The sequence below is a fragment of the Centroberyx gerrardi genome, chromosome 3 (genome assembly GCF_048128805.1).
Source record: "Centroberyx gerrardi isolate f3 chromosome 3, fCenGer3.hap1.cur.20231027, whole genome shotgun sequence".
In the NCBI taxonomy this organism is placed as follows: domain Eukaryota; kingdom Metazoa; phylum Chordata; class Actinopteri; order Beryciformes; family Berycidae; genus Centroberyx; species Centroberyx gerrardi.
In genome coordinates this window covers 19,836,362-19,859,285 of record NC_135999.1, presented here as the reverse complement: position 1 = coordinate 19,859,285, position 22,924 = coordinate 19,836,362, and the positions used below count along the sequence as shown (strand labels likewise).

Sequence of the window (22,924 nt, the reverse complement as noted above, 5' to 3'; positions counted from 1 at the left end):
TAACTATAAGTTGCCTTTGTCCACAAGTTTATTAATCGAATGATTTTCTATTTTCGTCATGGCTTCTTAAAAAAACTCAACTCAAAGTTTTTCACTCTTGACTGACAAAATTTCATCCTCACTGGCTAATAGTGAAGTGGGTGTGTGTCACCAGTGTTGCTTTTGTTGTGGCGTGAAAGAGGGACTGCTGCTGACGGGGAGGGGTGGGGGTGCCGTTGTCATGGTAACAGATTAAAGGCAAAGATATTTCAGACCGCTCTATTAGCACTTTTTTTTGTGTGCTGCTGCTGCTCCTGCTGCAGTGGATCTGAACTGACCTCTGGATCAAAGCAGAGGGAGCGTGATGGCTTTCAATTCATGGCGTCGAAACTGACACTTTGTTTGAAAGTAATATATTTGGATACATTGTCGCTTTTTGACTTTTTTTGTAACGTAGGCCTACGTGTGCGTGTGTGCGTGCGTGTGTGTGTGTGTGTGTGTGTGTGTGTGTGTGTGTGTGTGTGTGTGTGTGTGTGTGTCTCTCTCTCTCTCACGGGGAGGGTGGGTGCGGAGGAGGGGGGGGGGTTGGCGACAGATGCCTTTGCAGCAGAGGACCAAGGATGTGTGCGTGGTGTTGCGGGGAAAATGCGGATGGAATTCTTTTGGAACATCGACTTAGCGACAGTTAAACTGCCCCATTTCAAATCATATGAAGCCGCGGGTGAAGTTTGTGTTGAAGACGCCGACAGTCTGACGTTAACGCAGTGCCGCTGCAGTTGCAAGAGGAAATACTCAACTAGTTTTAAATGGGATGGATGGGATGGGATCCCTGCCGACCTAAATGCTGCACTTCTCCTGCGAGACTGGCTTATTCGCGAGGGGGAATGTAATGGGCCGTGTTCATCACAGTCAGTCTCTTCTGATTGAACGAGCTGGGATGTTTTGCTGAGGATAATCGATCACAACACTGGTAACGATGGAGAGTGGAGTTTTTCTGCCCTATCTGGATCAATTTATGCAGAGCCCGCTCGTCACTTGGGTAAGGAATGCAGTGGGATCGATTGTGTTAACCTCAGTGGCGGCAGCCTCTTAATTTCACCACTCATCGTGTTAATCTCTTTATTTAGGTGAAGACATTTGTGCCAAATGATGGAGGCATGCAATTGGACTTTTCGGAATTACTGGATGGAGTCTTTTTGAATGAGATTATGACCCAAATGTAAGTTATGGCTTTTTAATGACTCATTTCTGCTGCAAGCTATATTCTGCATTTCATCTGGCACATTTCTTATCATGTCATACCCATTTCACAGTGTGTTAGCAGTGTCCAGAGGGATATAGCAGCCTATATCCTGGCCCACCTTTGTGATACTGACTGCAGGCCACTATAGACCTACTATAGGATCTGTCATTAAGTTATGATCAGTCACTGAGGTACTTAGTAACCAACCATCCAGAAAATAATCCATAAAATAGTCTATGTTGCAATGCAATTCACTATTATCAAAGTTTGAGTGATTTAGTTGTCCTAGATTATTTGTTGTGCTTAAATTTCAGTGATACTGCATGTTGTGTGAACTCTGTTGGGTCAAGAGGAGTAATCCTAAAAATGATCTTGAGTGTTTTTTCGAGAGTGAAGTATTCTTTTACACCATGTAGCTGATACTGATACAGTCGAGCCTTCGCTAAGATTCTTATCCAACAGTATACCAGCCTAACAACAGTACTGGCTTTGTCACTCTGCACTTATAAAGGGGATCTTTGTAGTCTGCAGTAGTCCTTTAAATGCAACTTCCTCATGAGTTCCAGGTTAGTGTTTCTCCTAAAAGGTTCGAGTTAGCATGAGTGTATGCTGCACAGACCTGGTTCAGCTACACAGCCTACTTTGAGGGACATCAATTTAGGGTAAAGATAAAAAAAGAGAGGAGAACTGGTCCAGGGTGTAGTCGTCCTGTCTGGAGCTGCCAAGCCATGACAGACATCATAGAAGTCTTCAAGACACTACTTAAGAGATTATGATTTGGCTGCCTTATGTTCCAAGGGAATTATCATCACCCCTAACAAACACTAACCGATGGTCTTCTGGTAGTTTGCAATATGACAAAGGCTGTTGGGAGGCTGTTAGGGGGCTAGACACTGACTGCAGCCTGATATCCAGGAGGAGGCTGCTGATTTTAAAATGTAGTTACATGGCTAAAGATATCATCATAACTGTGTTGACATTATCTGAGTTGTAAAAGAGAAAAAAAATAAAATAAATGATGATCCGATGCTTTTGAGGATAATGCTGTCTGGCCACCCCACGTCTACAGTATCCATTCATCCCCCTTATCCCCCAGGGTCACAATAACCAGCTCTGAACGGAAAAAACAATGCTGTGCCGAGAGGAGAGGGGAGGGGGGATAATCTCCTGGATTGGGAGACCCTCTGGGATTAGGGCCTTGTTGCTGGTGTTTAGTGGCAGTGGGACACAGATGGTAGGGAGGTGGAGGGACAGGACAAACAGAGGCACAGACATGGCACAGAGACGGAGAGAGGCTGACAAACTGATGCAGCACAGGACAGATAGGCTTAGTGCAGCATCTCTCTCTCGCTCGCTCGCTCTCTCTCTCTCTCTCTCTCTCTCTCTTTCTCTGTCACTTTCTCTCTCTCTCTCTGCTGAAGAGATAGCTCACATCGCTGGCCAGAATGAATGAGAAACATGTCAACAGTAGATTAGTTGACTGATCTAGGTTCAGGGTTAGAGTTTTTTTTTAACTCAGTGGGAGTTAGCCTACATTACAGCACTGAGGCCCATGGATGATTTACATAAAAATTTCAGCTATGTGACATTCACAATCTGGCATATAATTCTACTCCAGACTATACTAGGTCCTAACCAACAGCTCATGAATTCAGCTGGGGTTTTCCTGGTTATTTGGGTGGAAAGTCTGATGCTACCCCCATTTGGCTGTGAACACACAGTCCAGTTGGTGTCCCAGAGGAATGATGTCACACAGGCTAAAGTTAGAAATGAATAGAAACCTCATAGATGTTTTCATGGGGATCCTCAAGCCAAGACTTTTTAACAGGTTGCAGTTGTATAACCTCCTTCTACCCCATTCCCTTGACAACCATTTGTTTGTTTGAGAACAGCAGAAATATCGAGTAAAATCCCTTTATGGTATTTTCTATCTCAAGAAATCCCTCAGCTACACTGCAGGGTGTCAACAAGGTGAAAAGTGATGCAAGTCAGAGGGTCCAGAACCTGAGCCTCCTTGTCCGTCAAATCAAGACTTTTTATCTGGTGAGTTACACATTTTCTCCACCATAAAATATTCATCCAAGCTGTGGGATATTATGCTGTCTCTCTCTCTCTACATCGGATTATGATACCGGAACATTTGACTTGGATTTTTAAATTGGATCTCAACATTGCAACATGCATAGGCACACAGATACACACACAAACAAACACAAACACACAGTGTAGTCGGTAGCACATCTGTCCCATCACCACAGGTCCAGCTTGCTAGCAGATCATCTGGCTCTTCTTAAGATGCATGCCCTAAATATCAGCCATGTAAACATCTGTGCAATCAGCACAGGAGCTAGGTTAGCCACCAGCAGCTAGCCACAGTAAAGCTGCAGTCAGAGCCACATCGGCCAGAGCTTTAGCATGACCCATTTGAAGTCACGAGATTCTCGGGCAGAGCGCGCTGCTGTTGGACCTGGGATTTTCTTTCTGTGCCGAGCTCAGTTTTAGTAATTAAGTACAATTTGAGCTAAGCTTTCTTCCTGCAGTCGCTACATGTATTAAGATCAGGAGAAAAGTAATTTGACTGAGGAGAATCAAGGTCTGCAGAATAGTGCAGTGATGGAGTGATGCCTTTTTTATCATTTATGTTACCATAGATAAATGCCATATATTTATGATTTGGACTTATCATTAGTTTCTGTTGTAGTTACTCTTAGTTAACACAACAAAATTAGGTCACAGAACACCTTTAGTCTGGTTCTCACTTGTGGTGACAGACAGTTCACTCTAATCTCAGTTAACTGGGTTTCCCACCCGACGACTTGATAGGAAGGAAAGGAGATAGAATTTAATCATGCCTAAATCTTGCTCTGCAAAAAAAATGAAGAAATAAGCAAAATCTTGTATAATTAATTCACTTCAGACTGGTGGTAAATGATGACTAATGCAGCTCTTTCTTGAATAGACTAATAGGATTCTTAAGCGTGTCTATTGCAAAAAAAAAGTACAGATGTAGGTTATCCATTATATCTTACAAATCACTATTGTCATGTGAAGACCTTGTAACTCCAATATTGATGATTTTCATGTTGTAATGTCAATTGAAGGGTTGCATGCTCCTCCATGGGTTGAGAAGATTGTACCACCCTTGGTCTTATGAAACCCATTCGAAACCCAGTGGATAAACTCAAAAATGCATGGTGGTCCACTGCTCCGGCTGAAAACGAGGCTGGTTTTCTTAGTTCCTGAAAAGTTGATGTTTCGGAGAAGTTTTCACCTGACTGTGACATAATATAATATAGCCACAACTGGTATGCTTTTACTCTAACACGTTTGGCAGAAGTTCATTTGAGAGGTTGTTTTTGAAATCTACTATAGTATGTATCAGTTTTGGAATGAGTCTTCAGATCTAATTTTGCATCCTGTTCCAACCCACAAAACAAGATTCCTTATCTAAATTCTCTGTAATACCGCAAAGGTCTAGAGAAGTGCTGCTCTCCATCATCAGACATGCTGTAAGCTGGGAAAGCAGGGGGAGCTGGGAGAGTCAGTCCTGTCAGTTGAACGTTGCCTAATGGTAATAGGGTGGCAGTCACTGGAAAATGTGACTGTTGGTGCCGGCAGGCTTTATTGCATCAAAAGCCAAATGACCCTCGTCAACTGCAGCTTTTTTCTCACTTGGGAATTAGTAATAGTTTCCTGAACATAAGAGGGTCTCTGTTTCTCATGAGAAACTATTAACAATCATTATTGCCCTACATACACATGTGCACTTGCGGTGCACACACACACACACACACTGTACACACATGCACACACACACTCACACACACACACACACACACACACACACACACACACACACACACCACATACAGTCTGAAAGAGAGTTGGGTGGCCACGGTTTTGGGGGATTTCACCACTGCACCAGGGAAACTGCCTCTGTCATTTAGCCATTCAGGTCACTTTCCATTCGTTGGCTGTGTTTCTACATTTATTTAAGCGGCTGCTATGTGCTATACATACACACATACCCTCCATTCAGATACCTTTGGCTACACCCCAACAAGTGTTTTTATTCTGTCCTCGTCTCGGTTGGCTGAAATGTGCTTATCTGCCCTTTTTCTCTGCCTGTCTCTCTCTCATCCACCTCTTTTTCTCTTCCTTTTGTGCAGGATAATCTGAGACAGTTGATTATGATTCCCTTGCCCAACGTGTTGCTGCTTGGCAAGACTCCGTACTGTGGTATGCGTTTTTTTAAAGGAAGCTCAGACAGAGAGTATTGTTTCACTCTCCTCTAAATGATCAGTGCATTCAATCTAGATTAAAACTGTCAGACCTGCTATGTCAGTGTGTGGTTGAAAGTCTGGTTAAAGTCTGTTTGCTGATGCTCAATATGTGCAGCATTGATTTTCCATAGGTCATCTAAAAAGTCTAAGGTTGGGGTATGTTTTAATATGGACTTAGTGTAGACCAGGGAAATATGCTGCTTACTGTAGTGTGAAGTATTAGAAACAGCCTAAAAGAAAATGATGAGTTTCGTTCTAAAATGAGACATCCATCATTACCATATAATAACATGATTGCTTGCATGAGGCTAAAGCATTTTGGATTGAAACCCTTTAAATATTTCCTCAGCTGGGTCTTAAGCAGTTTAATTCAATTGCACACCTATCAGTCTGATAACCACAGTAGCTTTTGATGGTACGGCTTTGGCAAGTGGTGACCCAAATTCACCCACCAGCACTCTATTCAACCTAAATCCATCCCACCAGTTCTCAGTATTTTTAATCACAGAGTTTTATTTTAGGTGCTGAACTTGTTTTTACTCCCCACAGAACAAAGTCTGGAGGAAATGAAGAAGCTGCTGCTGTTACTGCTGGGATGTGCTGTCCAGGTATACACTCATTTGAAGTTGGGGTTTTTATAGTTTATGCGGGTGTGTGTGGCTTTCTTTGTGTTTTTCTATGTCTATGTTAGTCTGTAGTAGGACGTTGTTGTGTCAAGTTTGTGTGCAGAATGACCCCTTTTTCACCCCCTCCACAGAAACCGGACCCCAGACCGCACAAGCTAATTTACTGGAGATCTTAATCTCTTTACATCTTCAATTTCAGTGCGAGAAAAAAGAGGAGTACATCGAGAGGATCCAGACGCTCGACTTTGACACGAAAGCCGCCATAGCTGTACATATTCAGGAGGTATCTGATATTATGCTTGTTAATCCATAATTTATATCACATGCTAGCGGCAACCATAATAAACAGTGAAACATGGGCTCCGCAGAGCCACAGCGTTGTCATAAATCGGTTTGTGAGTGGCCTTGCTCACAGCTGTATCTGGAGATGCATGTAGAATAAATTCAGCATCGCCCCCAGTAGAGAAGGTCAAATGAAATGTGAGTCTTGTGAGCGGAATATGTCAGGAGAAATAGAGAGTTTATTGTAAATTCTTTGGGATATAGCTTTAAGGAAGAAGACTACTGGTCATTCTTATCACCACCCACACCTCACCCTCTTCATATTGTCATATGATATACTGATATCCACAAACAAGTTTGATCCTGTTTCACTAGTACCGGTTATTTAGAATCATCTGAAAGCAGTGAAATCATCGCTGTCTCTATGTGAGGCTCTTTGTCCCGCTGTGTGTTTCTTCATATTTCATTCGTCCTCTCCTGTCCCGCCCTGACTGCGTCCCTCTCGGTGCGTACCAGCTGACCCACAGTCAGGACAACGTGCTGGACCTGCAGTGGCTGGAGGCCAGCGAGCTGCACCCAGATGAGCTGGAGGCGGTGGCCAGGAACATGGCCCTGCACCTCCGACACCTGCTGGACCAGAGGGACACCCAGCTGGAGGTACCCACGCTTGCTTGTTTTTTGATTTGTTGTCTTGTTTTTTAAACCCTTATTTATTTAGGGAAACTAAATGACACAGTTACACACACTCACACCTTTGATCAGCCCAGTACAACCAGTTTTCTACTGGAGTTAAGTGCCTTGCTCAAGAGCACCTCCATAGTAGAGTGGTAGTAGAGTATTGCTATCAGTAAGTATGAATGTTGTGGAAACTTTTAAGTCAAAGAGGTGTCAAAGAGTCACCATCAAAGAGGTAATATCAAATTAATTGGATATTTTTTTGTCACAACTTGAACCTCTGTATGAATCTGAACATGTACTGGGCATGATGTTGGATTTACGCTATAAATTAATTAGGACATCATGTCTGCAATCTGGATGATGCAACACAGTGAAAAATCCCTGAGAACAAATTTCAACATCACAGCGGTATTGTTGCTTTCCACAAGCTTTTCTGGTTGTTTACTGAGTGCACAGATGTTGAGGGTAAATTGGGTATTGAGTCGTATCTTAAAGGTCACCTGTAACCTGCTGTATTCCTCTATCTCTTCCTTTCTGCAGACTATAGCAGAGCTAATGCAGGAAAGAGAGGGTGTGTTTAGCCCGCTCAGTAGCCCGTCCAGCCCCGACTCCGCCAGCTACTGTCCCAGCATGCAGCAGCAGCAGGTGGGGGCCCAGCAACACCTGGCAGTGGAACTGGCCGACTCCAAGGCCAAGATCAGACGACTCAGACAAGAGCTGTGAGTACCGACTGGACAGTTCAGACCGCTCACTGGGAACAGAGCAGAACTCAGAGTATTTGTACTAGTTGTGTCACTAACAGAATAGATGCCCTCGCTTATCACAAGTTGGTTGAGAATTAGAATGAATGCGCCTGAATTAATGGACCTTGGAGTTTGAGTGTTGCATAATACTATGTCACCACTTGTTCAAAATATATCACATACCCAAAATGGAGTCAAAGTTTATAGATTAACTCAACTAGCTACTAGAAGTTGCACATTCCCACACTAAATGTTCTTTTAGTATGGAATGAATTTCTCTGCAGGGTGGATGTTGGTGAGGAAGCTGAGATAGCTGCTCTGGGGAATTGCCAGTAGGGAGAAGAGGAGAGAGAGAGAGAGAGGGAGAGGGAGAGAGAGAAAGAGAGATGAAGCCTGATACTACAGGATAAGAGATGCCCAGGGGGAGTTTGGCCCACATTGCTGCCTGCCTTGGCAAGTTCTATGGTCGTGCTCTGCCACTGACCCACATTGGCTTTGCGTTTCTACGCATACCGCATGCGCATTCGCTCACACAGACATAAATGCAGGCACACTCTCGCACACACACTAACCCTGATCTGATCAAGACCTCAATTGCCATCTCTGCTTTCCATCCCGGTCTCCTCTGCTCTACTGTTCTCTCTCGCTCAGCTGTTGGGATTTGCTGACTCTTGCCTCTGAGCAACCACATTATCACATAAAGCCATCAAATATGGCATGACTTTGCACTTTTGAATGGCCTTGGCCTTGAACAGTTATTTTATGTATGTCTGAAAATGCAACAGTACCTACTTCAAAGTGATAGATTTACAATATGAAGAAACAACATCTATGAAAACGAAGCTTGTGCCCTCTGGGGACTGAAAGATGAGGTCATGCATGGGTTTGTCGAAAATAGGCTATCAGGCTGTTGAGGAGAGGTTTCATGCTGCACTTGTGTGTGTGTGTGTGTGTGTTTGTGTGTGTGTGTGTGTGTTGAACATTTGAAACAAATTTTGTGTTGTTGTAATTGTGATTGAATGGGGAGTACGTGTGTGTATATGTGCTCACACACGTGCATTTGGTCCTGCGTAGTATGTAAATGTATAGAAAAGTACTGTACAGTGCATACTAACCCACCAGCCCGCTTCTCTCTCTGTGCCGCCCACCCAACCCCCACCAGAGAGGAGAAGAGTGAGCAGATGCTGGACTGCAGACATGAGCTGGAGAACATGGAGTCGGAGCTGAAGAGGATCCAGCAGGAGGTTTGAATTGATTAGAATAGAGAAGAATGAAATAAAGTCCAGCTCCGTCCAACAGTGACACACAGTAACCTCCTGACCGCTGTCACCGCTCTGCATCAGAGATTATACAGATTAATGCACACTATTTAAACAGCTGTACTCAGAGATACAACTAAAGCTCCTATGGATTTGTGTCAACAAGAGATCTCACATTGTAATCTATGTAGCCTGTATGCTTTAGCCTTGAGACTTGGGCTGCACCAGTTAGCATGGTTAGATGTTGTAAAAATGAACGTTGTCTACTTTACTTCATTGTACTTTTTATCACACACAGGCACACACAGGTTTTGCTTCAAACCTTGGATAAACTAGAATAGATATAGTGATGTGCATATCCAGGTCTTCTAATGGTGCTGTAAGGATCAACTTGTGAAAATCAAAGTGGGTCTGCATAACATTCTTATTTTGGTTTTGACCGATTGACTGGTCAGGTGTGTTTGAGACAGTACCCATAATCCCCTTTAAATAGCTTGTTAAAACATCACATAATCTCATAGTGGAAAAAAACACAAGTTCAGTTTTAACCTGTCTGCATCAGCTTTCAAACATTGTAACATTTAGAGACTCTTGACGAAGACCAACTCAGTCGAAACACTATTTCCCACAGTAAAAACTGGTTGAGTGAGAATGTTGTGCAGACCTACATGTACTTTGATTCCAGCTATAAACCTTTACTGTGTCTGCACCTGCACCAGAACTCCCAGTTGCTGGTGGACGCCCGTGCAGCTCGCACCTACCGGGACGAGCTGGACGCCCTGAGAGAGAGAGCCATCAAGGCAGACAAGCTGGAGAGTGAAGTGGGACGCTACAGGGAGAAACTGCACAAGATGGAGTTCTTCAAGGCCAAAGTGGAGGTGGATGCAGAGTTATAACATTTTCACCAGAGACATGAGATCTTGAGACTTAGGAAATCATTACTCTGAAGCAACAATCAGATGCTAAAGAATTTCTAATTGATTTATTGGATGATTTATTTATCCCCCTGGAAAGTAAAAATCCATCACTATCATAAAAGCAAAATTGTATTTTTCACAACTCTTTGTCCTGAGGATCTCATCATCTGTATATGTATATAAATCTTGAATGTGTTTTTGTGCGTCTCAGGAGCTAAAGGAGGATAATCGGGTGCTACAGGAGACCAAGGAGGTGCTGGAGGATCAGGTGGCAGGCTGGAGGGCGCGCTCTGATAAAATCCACCAGCTGGAGAAGCACAGCCTGCTGCTTAAGGCCCGGGTCCATGACATGGAGCAGGTCAGACATCTGTAGAGGAAGAATAGGATGAAATGCATTTATAGTATTTCAAGCATGCAACAGGAGTCACTTTGCAAAATGTAAACAAAAATTGGAGACACTTATCTGAAGGCATTCCCAACACTCTGTTAGCAACATGGTAATCATTGTAGAAGGAATAGAGAAAGGCTTGGACTCATACGTGCTCATATGTGTGCTAGTACTCCCCATCCATACATTTTTGAGTCATCCTCTCTCCCACCTCTGTGTCTCCACTGTAGGAGAAGGAGGCAGATCGGAGGCGCATAGAGGAGCTGCAGGAGGAGAACCTGGCTCTGTGTCTGGCCCAGAGGAGGAGCATGGAGGAGTCCCAACACCTGGGCTGGGAGTTAGAGCAGCTCTCCAAGACCACAGAGAACTCCCAGGGTAAGATCTGGTGATGGGGTGGAGGGGTGGGAGGATACATTAATGGATGGGATGGGTAGGGTTAATGAAGAGATGGGTATGGTCAATGTATGCATGGATGGATGGATGGATGGATGGATGATTGTCTCCACCTATTAGATCTATTTATCTACTTGAAAGACTATCTCGACTCATCTGTCTTTTGTACACTCATTCAACATTGAAGACCTGCTTATAGCATTTGATTTCATTCAGTGTCTCATTCCACCTGAAGTTTTCTGCTTTGGACAGAAGTACATTGTCATGATGTGTTTGTCTACAGGCCAGCAGACCCTGAGCGAGGAGGTGAGTGAGAGGACCCGCAGCCGGATGCTGAAGCTGGAGAAAGAGAACCAAAGCCTCCTGAGGACCATCGAGGAGCTCAGAACCATCTGCATTAACAGCAGCCCACAACACAACTATAACCACCAAGAACACGACCGTGTCTACCAGGGAGGCTGTAGCACCAATAGCTGTACCTCATCAGCAGAACAATCCTTGGGTCTCCAAACCTCCTTCTCAGATTTAGAGAACAGTACTAATGTGTTGCTGTCCAGTACAGTAACACAGCAAATACTCAATGGAGACTCAAAATGCCATCAGCAAGCCCGTGCAGAAGAGGTGGAGGGAGTCGAGAGTGAGACCTTCCTCACTGATCAGGAGAAAGGACAGCTAGAGGACGGGGAGAGTGGGGATCATTTGAAAGAACTGATGTCTGATCTGGAGGTATTAGAGAACAATCATAATCGGATCTATTGTGTTGTTGGATCTCGTGATCATTCCCCCGCCTCTAAGACCAGCAGCCCCTACCGTGACAGCATCATCACGGGTCTGCCAACCCGCTCCTCCTATGCCAGCAAGCACACAGAGAGGCTGGAGGCCAAGTGCAGGGCGCTGGACACGGAGAACCAACGCCTGCAGGCTTCCCTTGACAACACTGGTAGGTTCTATTGTTTAAGTATACATCAACAAATCAGTAGATTATTCAATCATGCAGTCAAATAATTACTGACTCCCTCACACACTCACCACACTATCAGTTGACCTCTTCCTCCTCCTTCTACCTCTTTAGACCGAAAGCTCCAGCGCCTGGAGGCGGAGGTTCAGGAGCTGGAGGCTGAGAACCAGAGTCTGCAGGCCACGCTGGAGGAGCTTCGTCTCTCCTCACGCCGCCTGGAGCAGCTGGAACTGGAGAAGCAGAGCCTTGAGCAGGAGAGCTCAGTCCTGGAGAGGGACAAGAGGCAGCTGGAGAAAGAGAATCGACGACTCCGCCAGCAGGTAGGTTGGTGGCCTTGAGTAGTGACTGGCTGCAAGACCCAAAGAAGTGTTTTTCCTAATGGTTGAATAACAAGACTACTATTCGACTCTTCTCTGTCTCAGGCTGAAATCCAGGAGGCCACCTTGGACAACAGTAATGTCCGTATGGCCAGCCTGGAGAGGGAGATGCGCTTTCTAGGAAAGGAGGTGGAGAGTTTGAGGGAGACGGCAGAGAGGGTCAAAGGCCTGGAGAGGGACAACAGGGAACTGACCAAGCAAGCTGCTATCGACCAGCGGACCCTGGCCACCCTCAGAGAGGTGAGGGGAGGAAGTTGATGTCTGGCTTACTTTTACTGAATCATTAGTTGACCTACCCTAAAACTTCACTGACATGCAGTCCCCTAACACACCATGTGTTGCATGTGTTTTGCAGGGGTTCTCAGGTTTATCTTTGACCGGATTCTGCATGTGCACACACACACTTAAACACCTGTGTACTAAAATAATAAGATCCAAAAGTTAAAGAACTGACTACAAACTGAATACAAAAATGTATTTTAAAATAACTTTAGGATAAGATTGCACTCTGGAAGTGAGCATTTAATCTTCCAGGTTTATTCAGCAAGCACTGAAGCAAGCTCATCTGAAAATTCAATTGAAAACAATGAATGCATTGTTTCACATCACCCCAATCAGTGACGATAATCTAGCCAGACGATTAGAGAGCATAATTACCTCTGTCGTGAATGACAAGCACAGCTGGTAGGAACAATTGCTTTCAAAAGAACAATGGCCTGCTGATTCTAGGATAGAGGAATTGTTTAATTGGGCCTACAAATTAAATGTGGGTTGGTAGTAATGTGGGTGTCAACCAAACTTCTGTGAACTTATGGGCCATTTGCCTCTGAGTAGCCTGTGTTTGCAAAACTCATGATCTCAAAGAAGCTCCTGCCTCTATGTAGTGGAAGCTTTGGACATGTCTGTTTTCAACTTTTCACCTATGCTTTTGGAATCATATCCTGACCATAAAGGAGCAGTTCACCTCAAATGAAAATTCTGTCATTATCTACTCAACCCCATGTCAGTCGAAACTCTGCGTAAGTTCATACAACCACCAAACACACAAGTTAGCTACCGCAGTTCCATCTGAGTCTTCTCTGACACAGACACATGAATCGAGAATCGACTCTCCATCCCTAACAAAAAGGGAATAAAAAGACGCATGCAGCATAATCCAAGTATACTGTCCATCTGTAGGAGCTGGTGAATGAGAAGCTGAGGACCCAGCAGAGGGACAATGAACTCGAGAGGCTGGCCCATGAGCTGGAGATGAGGGTCCTGAACCAGGACAGCACACAGCAGGCTGACCTGGAGTCACCAGACAACAGGTGCTTATATAGCTACAGCTTGGTCAACACAACTAAGAGCATAGATGTAATAAGGTGTTTAACTGGAATGCTACCTTCTGTTCTTTCCATCGGGTAACTGCCGAGGTAAATGTGTTATGAAATGAGGACTGCTGTAGGCCACAGTTGGTATACTATAAAACCCTTCTTCCTCCGTGCAGCAGGTTCAAGATGCTGGAGTCCGAGTTGGAGTCGTCTCTGAAGAGGTCCCTCCAGATCAAAGAGGACAAGATGGCCGCTCTGGAGGCCCGTCTGCAGGAATCCTCCTCCTTGAACCAGCAGCTGCGCCAGGAGCTTAAGACTGTAAGTCATATGATTAATTTTTTGTAGTTTGTAGGCGCATTAGTATCAGTTTAAAGGAAAACTACAAACCATACATTGTAGTTTACTGCGGATCAGCTTGGACATTGTGCTTGAATCTGCTGTATTTGAAAGAAAGATTTTTGGATAGAACAAATAAACATTATATTTTTGATATGTGACACCAGTCAAAGCTGATATTTGACCATTGACCCCTGGGCCCCACACAGGTGAAGCTGAACTATGAGGCCTTGCAGCAGAGGGAGGAGGAGGAGCGGGCAGCATCAAGCTCCACCCCTCCTAGGGAGACGGGCAAGACAGTGAGAGAATGGCTGCGTGAAAGCCAGGAGGCCACCAAGGAGCTGCTGAAGGTCAAGGACCGCCTCATTGAAGTGGAGAGGAATGTAAGTGGCAGGCCTCTATTGAATGGCATATAGGATGGCCTCTATGGGATGAAAATGTTACAAAATTGTACCATTAGTTCCTTAACATGACAGCTTTTCCTTTTAAGTGCTGACTTAATGTTTATTGACCACACACTGTCCTACGGGCCTAAAGTTAACACTTCCATGCTCTACAAACACTTTAATTCCACAGTAATCATAACAACCAACTTAATGTATAATGCCAGTGTATTAAGAAATTATCAACATATATGATATTGCACAGTATGTTGATCTTGCTCCTCTCCTCTCCTCTCCTCTCCTGTCTTCTGTCATCTCCTCTCCTCTCCTCTCCTCTCCTCTCCTCTCCTCTCCTCTCCTCTCCTCTCCTCTCCTCTCCTGTCCTGTCCTGTCCTATCCTGTGCAGAATGCAACATTGGAGGCAGAGCGGCAGGCTGTGCAGGCCCAGCTGAAGCAGCTGGAGAGCCAGTCTGACAGCCTGCAGGCTCAGATCCTAGCCCTGCAGAGGCAGACTGCCTCGCTGCAGGAGAACAACACCGCCCTGCAGACACACAATGCTAACCTTCAGGTACTACTATAGTACACACTGCTCTCAAGTACATCCTACACACTGTAGTAGACTTAACACAACAGCTACTGGGCTCACATATATTCTTGATATATTCCTTAAAGATTCTTGATATATTCCTTTAAGATTGTCTGTCAGGCCTTTACATTGAGTGAAGCAGCTGGTGCAGATATGCATTCAGACAGTACACAATGAAATCATCCTCACATGGCATCATTCACTTGCAATATGATTAATCATTATAGATGTCTTACTTAACCATTTCTGTGACATTAACGCCCAGTCAACTGAACCCCTTTCTTCCCCAGGTGGAGAAATCCACGCTGAACTCGCAGAGTGCCTCACTTCTGGCCCAGAATGCCCAGCTGCAGCGGCAGCAGTCCGGGGCAGAAAGCGAGCGGGACAGCATCGTGCGGGAGAGGGAGGAGCTGCGCGGCGTCCACGAGCAGCTGCTGCGCGACCACGAGCGGCTGGCAGCGCTGCATGAGCGGCAGGCCATGGAGTACGAGGCCCTGATGGGCAAGCATGGCTACGTGAAGAACGCCCATCGCACACTGGAGCTGGAGCACCGCACGCTGCAGGACAGGTGGGGGGATGCAAAGATAGGGAGGCTGGGTTTAGAATAGTTTGTCAGATACCTGGTGTATATTTGTGTGGGTAATCTATTCTCTTTTAGTATCTTTTTTTATTGAGATGGTCTGAATAACAAGATAGATTTAGAGAGATTGATACAATTATATATATATAATTTCAACATACAGTAGATTAATAAAACCTGAACATTTTGTTTTAATGTGAATACCGGCTTTTTACATTTTTTTTCTCTCAATCATTTTACAGTGCCTCTACTAGTTGATCAGTATAAGGCATAGAATGCTGTAAAAACTACACTAAAATCTGTGTATTATCCATGGACTATCAACCCATGTGGTAGTACTAGATGCATGCATGTGCACATCTGTTCATGGTCATGTTTGCATGTTTGCATGTGTGCATTTGTTTGAATGCATTTAGGTACAACAGTCTGTTGCAGCAGCGGACCAAGCTGGAAGACCTGGAGAAAGCCCTGAAGGAGGAGCAGGAGAAGATGGCTTTGGAGAAAGAGCAGCACAGGACCGCCGCCGCTGAATGTGGCAGGCTCCGCGACGAGAAGGACTGGTGAGGAGGCACGAGCACACACACACGCGCGCGCACACACTCCGTAACACATACACACTCATGAACAGTCTATCTTTTGTTAAGGCTGAACCAGACGTACCGCCAGCTTCTTAAGGACAACGAGGAGCTGTCAGCTGATCACAAGCAGCTCAAGAGCCAGATGAACGAGGCCAAGCTGGAGCACACCTGGCTGGAGGCCGACTTCTCCAAGCTCAGGAAGCAGTATCAGCAGCTGGATATCGCCTCCACAAAGCTCACCAACCAGTGTGAGGTATGGACATGCAGCAGGCTATGCTGGTGTGGTATTTGTGGTATATAACTACAATATCCCTTATTTATCCTGTAATCAATGAACAGTGTTTCAAAATTAACTTTTTTTTCATACAGTAAAGTTAGGCTACTTGGCTTGCTAGTTAAGGTTTGTAACTGAACTGCTACCAAACATAGCTCATAGCATATTACATACAGTACATACATATTTATCCATGCTCCAGAGCCATTGATAGGCAGAGTTTGGACTTTCATTGGCAGTCATGTTGAATGTCTTTTGCTAATAAAATGCTGATTCACCTCCAGTTGTGTGTGTGTGTGTGTGTGTGTGTGTGTGTGTGTGTGTGTGTGCGATGCCCTAGCTGCTGAGCCAGTTGAAGGGCAACCTGGAGGAAGAGAACCGCCACCTGCTCAACCAGATCCAGACCCTGATGCTGCAGAACCGAACCTTGCTGGAGCAGACAATGGAGAGCAAGGATCTGTTTCACGTTGAGCAGAGACAGTACATGTAAACAAACATTAACAAACATACCATTATCATACCAGTGCTGCTAAGCTGTGGTGAAAGGCTAGTGTAGATATACACAGGCAGGCTATCCTGGGACTAGGATAACTAACGATGGTACCGCAATCTTTTTAGACCTTTTTAGACCTACAAGCACTACATAGTTATTAATTCCATAATAAGATAATGTAATGTCATGTAAAGTAATGTAATGTTGATCTAATGTGTTGATTTATGTTGCAGTATTTTGTTATTCATCTACCACATTGGTGCTCAGTGAAACTTTAGGCACAGCATAAACCTCTAACACACAGCACAAAGCTAGTGCGCTCAACACAATGCACCAAAGACACAAAGTAGAAACCGTTGTAATATGTGGGAAGCATCGTTGCACCAAAACACAAAGCGTCACAACCAGACTATTTAGGGCACCCAAAATACCACAATGCTCACCAAGCATGCTCAAAACAGCTGTGGGATCAGGCTGGCCATGGATTATTGATGCTGTCTGACATTACTGCTCAGCCAGCTTGAAAAAAAGTTTACTGACCTAAAATTCCTGCGCTCTGAGTGTGTGTGCCACTGTCAAGATTGGCCTGCATTGAATAAATCTCCCGCTATCTGCAGCGCTAGATGCTGTATGTTATACAAATACTGTAGTTCTTTCCTGACCAAGAGCTGTGTTTAATGTTCAAGGTGCTGAATTTTAGACAGTTAAGCAAGGTCCAATGGGTCATTCTTTATTATATGGTTTTTATAAGAGTCATACTTATACTAATACTTGAGCATGCGAACATACATTTTTATTCACACACAATTTACTCAACTTAACAATTGAAGTACAAGTGACCTCACATGCCTTATAGCTCCAGAGAAAGCCTCATAGTGGAGAGGTAATTCTCTCGCTCTCGCTCCCTGTCTCTCTCTCTCTCTCTCTCTCTCTCTCTCTGTCTGTCTGTTTCTCTCTGTGTCTTTCTCTGCTCAGTGACAAACTGAATGAGCTGAGGAGGCAGAAGGAGAAGCTAGAGGAAAAGATCATGGACCAGTACAAGTTCTACGACCCCTCACCTCCCCGCAGGCAAGTTGCCTATAATAGTGATAAGTACGACTTCTACTACTACTACATTTAAATCTACAAGTCTCCATTTCTCATCTGGTAGTTGATACATTTTGATCAGTAGGTGCTGTTTGGTTAGTAGAGAGTGTTGCTCTCTCTCTCTTTCTCTCTCTCTCTCTCTCTCTCTCTCTCTATCAATGTCTCTCTGTCTTTTCAGATCATACGTACCTATTAGCCTGCTTGTAATTAGTCTCTCACTCTGTTATGATTTCCCATTCCTCCCTTATGTCTACCCTTCCCCAGACGTGGGAACTGGATCACTCTGAAACTGAAGAAGTTGATGAAATCTAATAGCCGTGAGCATGTGTCCGAGCGCTCCCTGCAGTCCCTGACACCCACACACGTGGGCTCCTGTGAGGGCATCGTGGGGCCGCACCTCTCCTGTCACGACAACAGCTCCTTCGTCGGCTCAGATGGCTCCGGAGGCTCGGCCTCCACCTTGGCAGCTGATGCCCTCTCTCCCCGGCGTAACAGCCGTGAGTATGACCTCCTTGACCTCACCACACCGTCTCACATTGGCCTGGCAGAAACCGGCTCTCCAGTTCACCAAAGGCACTCCGCCGTACCGACTGTAGACCAGGAAGTAACAGCTAGGCCCCTCCTCCCACCAAGACCACCGCCGCCAGAGTCAGAGGCAGAGCAGAAAGATCTTGGAGGAGTGTGTTCGGGCAGGACCCTCCCTCAGCCCACAGCCACTGGACAGGGAGAGATGGGTCAGCCGATAGCTGCAGCTGCTCTGTCTACACTCAGTGGCCCTGCAGCGCAGTTTTCTCCCCCAGATTTTATAAAAATATCCCTCACACCTCAGAATTTCAAAGGATCTCAAAGGAGACCAATATGGCTAAATAAATATTTTCCAAGGTAAAACTGTTTTTTTGCACTGTGTGAATGTGGGCTTCTCTGTGTGATAATTGCCATCTTACACAACCTTTACACAGTGTGTCCTGGGCAGGGATGTCAGTGTTTTAATAGGCAACAAAAGTCCATGCATCACTTTATAAAATGTACACAAAAACTGGAGATATGCATGACTGCTGGAGACAACTTCACTATTCTATGAGCAAATTTGTAAAGTCAGTATTTCACAAACACTGAAGCATGAGGAATGAGGTCTTATTTGACACTTATCATGTCTCTATGTGATGGCGGGTGTCTCCAAAATGTTTCCAGAAATATGTGGGTATTGGGTTGCATACAATGCTTTCAAAAGCAGACATATGCTATATGTGTCATGTCTAAAATGTCAGTGTCCCTGATGCATGATGTGTGTGAACACTTCCCTCAACTGTCCTAAATATGTCTTCCCTGGGTCATTCTTGTGTGTTAACGTATTCTCTCCACTCCTTCCATCCCTCCTGCCTACCTTCTTTCCCATGTCTTTCCCTCCCTCTTTCCCTTCCTCCCTCCTTCCTTCCTTCTTCCCCTTTCTCCTTCTTTCCTTCCTTTCTTCCCTTTCTGTCCTTGCATCCGTCCCCCTCCCTCCCTCACCTCTCTCTGCCTCCCATGTGGTCACACTTGCTGCTAAATAGCTTCACTGAAAATCTTTCCCCGTATGAGGAACAGGCTGAAGGACAGAGACAAAGTCAAGTCCCTCTTCCGTCGTTCCATGTGTAAGAAAGTCTGTAGTCCGGTGTCTGACCTCATCATGGCTGTAGCCACTTGCCTTTTTTTTTACTCCTAACTTGTTAATACCAGCAGTACCTATGCTTTTTTTTTCAAATTCATTGTCTACCACTGTCATAATGCAAAAGTAACCCTAGTCTAAAGTAGAATTTATCATTGCCAGCAAGGACGCTTCCCTGCATATGTAAAATCAATGAAGTAATATTTTAGTAATGTGTCCATACCTATCACCAGATCATACTTAAATAAATATGGTGAATAAACATACTAGCATCTGCAACACATAGGCACTTTCTAGCAAAGTGGCAGCATTAGAAGTCAATCTGGGTTCTTTATTAACAATAGAGGTCAAAGAAATACTGCATTGCAGGAGGACGCTGCCGCATGAGCTCTGCCTTACCAGGAGCCAACTATAGCCAAAGAGGAAACCACAGATTTGTAAAACAATGATGTGGTCTACACTATTATGGTCTATGGAGGAATCAACCCATCTCCATCTCCATGTTGTCAGCTCCACAGATATAATACCGCATTATATCTATGACCAATACACCTCTCTATTCCCTCCCTCATCCACTTCCCACTTCTTCCGTTCCTCGATCCATCCATTCCAGCCCTGAGCAGCTTGGCGTACCCCTCGGCCCTGTCCGAGGAGGACCGGTGGGCAGGCAGCTCAGAGCAGCTGGAAGGGTCAGAGGTTGATGTGGAGGAGGACAGTGAGGACACACTGACCTCATCCCTCACCTCCTCCATCTTGTCCATCCTCCACCATCATCCCACCACTCCGCCATCCGGCCATCTCCACACCACCGCAACCACTGACACCGCCGACACTGTTCCAGACATTTCTGGGCTATGGGTGACAGGTAGAGGCATTCATACGCCATTGTTTGGTTTGATGTCATCTTCATGAGCCAGCTGTTGGCGTACCGCGTAGGGTAGAGCAAAGACAACACTCGCATGTGCTTTTCTTGCTTTTAGTGCTGAAAGTAGTAGTGTTGAAAAGAATGACATGGTATGAATGAGAACACTGTCAATGATTTCTACCTATTCAGTGATTTCTCCTTTTTTGTCCATTGACATTTTATGCCCCGCAGACAAGGATTCCAACGATAGCGCTGTGCCAGCTGGTTTTGAGGACAATGACGAGCTGCAACATCATGGTAAAGCCCTCTGGATACTCATTTGGAGGATTCAGCATGCACACAGATGTATTACCAGCTTGGGAATTATGAGTAAATCCATCAAATCGCAAACATGGCCTTGATTCATGTTAATCTCCATGCTGACCACAGAGGCCATCAACTGTCAGGAGAGCTTGACTCTGCTGCCCCCTGTTGGTCATTAAGGATGCTATGTTGAATTGTATTTTTTGTTTGGATATACTGTTGCAAGCATTAAATGGCAGTTAGCTGATATTTCTGTTTAGGATAACATTCGCTCTCTCTCACAGTTGGTTCTCCGGGGTTGAATGGCATCCAGAGTCGGGCCCAGAGTGAGAGCAGCGGTGAGTTCAGCCTGAGCCTGGACAACGAGCCCTGGTCAAACGGCAGCAGTCCTGTCCAGCAGCCGCCATCACGCCGTTCCTCCTCCTCTTACCAGCCTCCCAGTGATACCTCCACCCCCCGACACACACAGCAGCAGCAGCCCTCCAACACTACACACAAGGAGAAAGCCTCCACCATCCCCATCGCCAACACTCAGAATGTAGAACTCCAATCCACACCCAAACAGAAAGATCCAGAGCCCAAACAGGATGTCTGGCCCATTAGGGGCACAAAGAGCATCAGGAGGGGGTCCAGCAGTAAAGCCGCTCGCCGCTCATCAGATTCAGGAGGAACCCTCAGACTGACCCAGGGGCACAATGGGATGAATTCAAAATCGGGCTCTAGCAAAGCTGAGGTCACCCGATCCTCAGCTTGTTCCCCGATTACGGTGCTGTATGTTCAGGGTAAGTCATCCTCAGTGTCCGGCTGCCTCAACTGCTTCTCCACCCCTGTGGGGAAAGAGGGGCGCCTGAGGGGGTCCAGGTCCCCCAAAAGTCTCCCCAGAGCCAGCAGTGTCATTTCCACAGCGGAGGGCTCTTCCCGACGCTCCAGTGTCAACAGCGACTGCAGGGTGGCAGCCAAGATTGAGCCACTGCCTGTCCAGGTTTCAGAAGAGACCAACAATCAGGAGCAGCAGGAAGCAGCCAATCAGAATCAACAACCAGACCCAGACAGCAGTAACAGTGAGCCTGATCCCATTCCACCAGTCAAACCCCCCAGAGACCTAGCGGTGGCTGTTGCCATAGATCGCCCCAAATCCCCCGTCCAAGAAACACTTTTCGGCTCCCCGTTCACTTTCAACTCTGTCTTCTCTAACACAATCTTTAGCGATTCTGTGGTCACTGCCACTGCCAGCGTGGACGAGAGCGAGAAGAGCCAGACCTTCCTCTGCCTGAGCCCGTCTCTGGTGCAAAACATCAGTTGTCCTCCTCTGAGGCAGGAGTCCACTGACGGCACAGCACAAACATCGCTCACCATGGGAAGTGAGCAGGGTCAAGATGGAGGACATTGCTGTGAGGTTGACAAGGAGGCAACTGGGCTGGAAGAGAAGGACAAGCAGTTCGCAATTGCATGAAAGCAGTCACATCACAGTATGTTGTGTCATCATGCAAATAGTACAGGTAGTTGCCAGGCCAGTTGTTTCATCGCACCAATAGAAGCACACAACTTAATTTAAGTCACTGTAACTTATTATCTATGTATTTTTGCCATGGACATCCTGATTATACAGTTATACTTAAAAGGTGCACTTGGAATAGCGGATATTTAGATGATTTGGTTCTGATTGTTTTCACACCACTGCAGCAGCTCTTGTCATTGTAACATTACTAGCTTTTCAGGATATCAGTAAACCTGAGTAATATATTCAGTTATTCACTGTATCATCTCTCTATTCTGATTTTTGCACAAATTCCTCATAAAGTAACTAAATGGACTATATGCATTGTTAACGTCTTTTTTATGTCTTTGCCACGTAAGAAATAGATTTGTTTTGTGACCCAAGTTAGCATGTTTACCTATAAAGCACATTGACAATCCTTTGTTGTGTATATTTGTGTTTGCCAAAACCTTTTTAGTATTGTGCTTTTTTTTTCTTCTGTTTCTATTTATGTCTTGATGCTTGAACAGTATTTTTATCTTAACTTCTTATGTGAATTCCACTCAGCTGTACAACATGTATTGGTATGAAGGAGGTTGTATCCTATGCTTTGCGTTGGTCTATCTTGATCTGGTTAAATTTTAATTTGGGCCTGGTCGAAATGAAATATGGTCGTATTGTATATGGGGAACTGTGTAAATCTTGTAAAATAGAATGCGTACCTGAATGTTATTTTCCCTTAAATAAAAACACCCTTTATCAAATGTGTTTTTTGATTTGTCATTATAACCTAGCTGTTAATCGTTCATATAAAAGAACGGCGCACGAGAAGTTGTGGTTGCCCGGTATTCTAATTGGTTCTCAGATCTGCCATGTGAT

The 22,924-nt window shown here is 45.1% G+C and overlaps 2 protein-coding genes across 2 annotated transcripts in view; one reads left to right on the top strand and one right to left on the bottom strand.

Annotated features, from left to right (window-relative positions):
• The window catches only part of taf5 (TAF5 RNA polymerase II, TATA box binding protein (TBP)-associated factor), a 221,842-nt gene that overhangs the window by 139,623 nt on the left and 59,295 nt on the right, over positions 1–22,924 (bottom strand). The window lies entirely within an intron of this gene.
• Positions 956–22,809, top strand: LOC139919115 (coiled-coil and HOOK domain protein 88a). Its single transcript, XM_071908715.2, has 30 exons — positions 956–1,018; positions 1,107–1,198; positions 3,160–3,265; positions 5,392–5,461; positions 6,055–6,113; positions 6,331–6,414; positions 6,930–7,070; positions 7,632–7,810; positions 8,997–9,078; positions 9,813–9,971; positions 10,222–10,368; positions 10,629–10,773; positions 11,075–11,233; positions 11,282–11,731; positions 11,864–12,069; positions 12,172–12,366; positions 13,306–13,436; positions 13,616–13,757; positions 13,985–14,158; positions 14,565–14,726; positions 15,035–15,312; positions 15,741–15,884; positions 15,969–16,155; positions 16,517–16,662; positions 17,645–17,737; positions 18,020–18,252; positions 19,306–19,386; positions 20,014–20,265; positions 20,497–20,562; positions 20,853–22,809. Exons 1-30 carry the CDS (start codon positions 956–958, stop codon positions 22,019–22,021), a joined length of 5,595 nt encoding a protein of 1,864 aa, XP_071764816.2. The 3' UTR covers positions 22,022–22,809.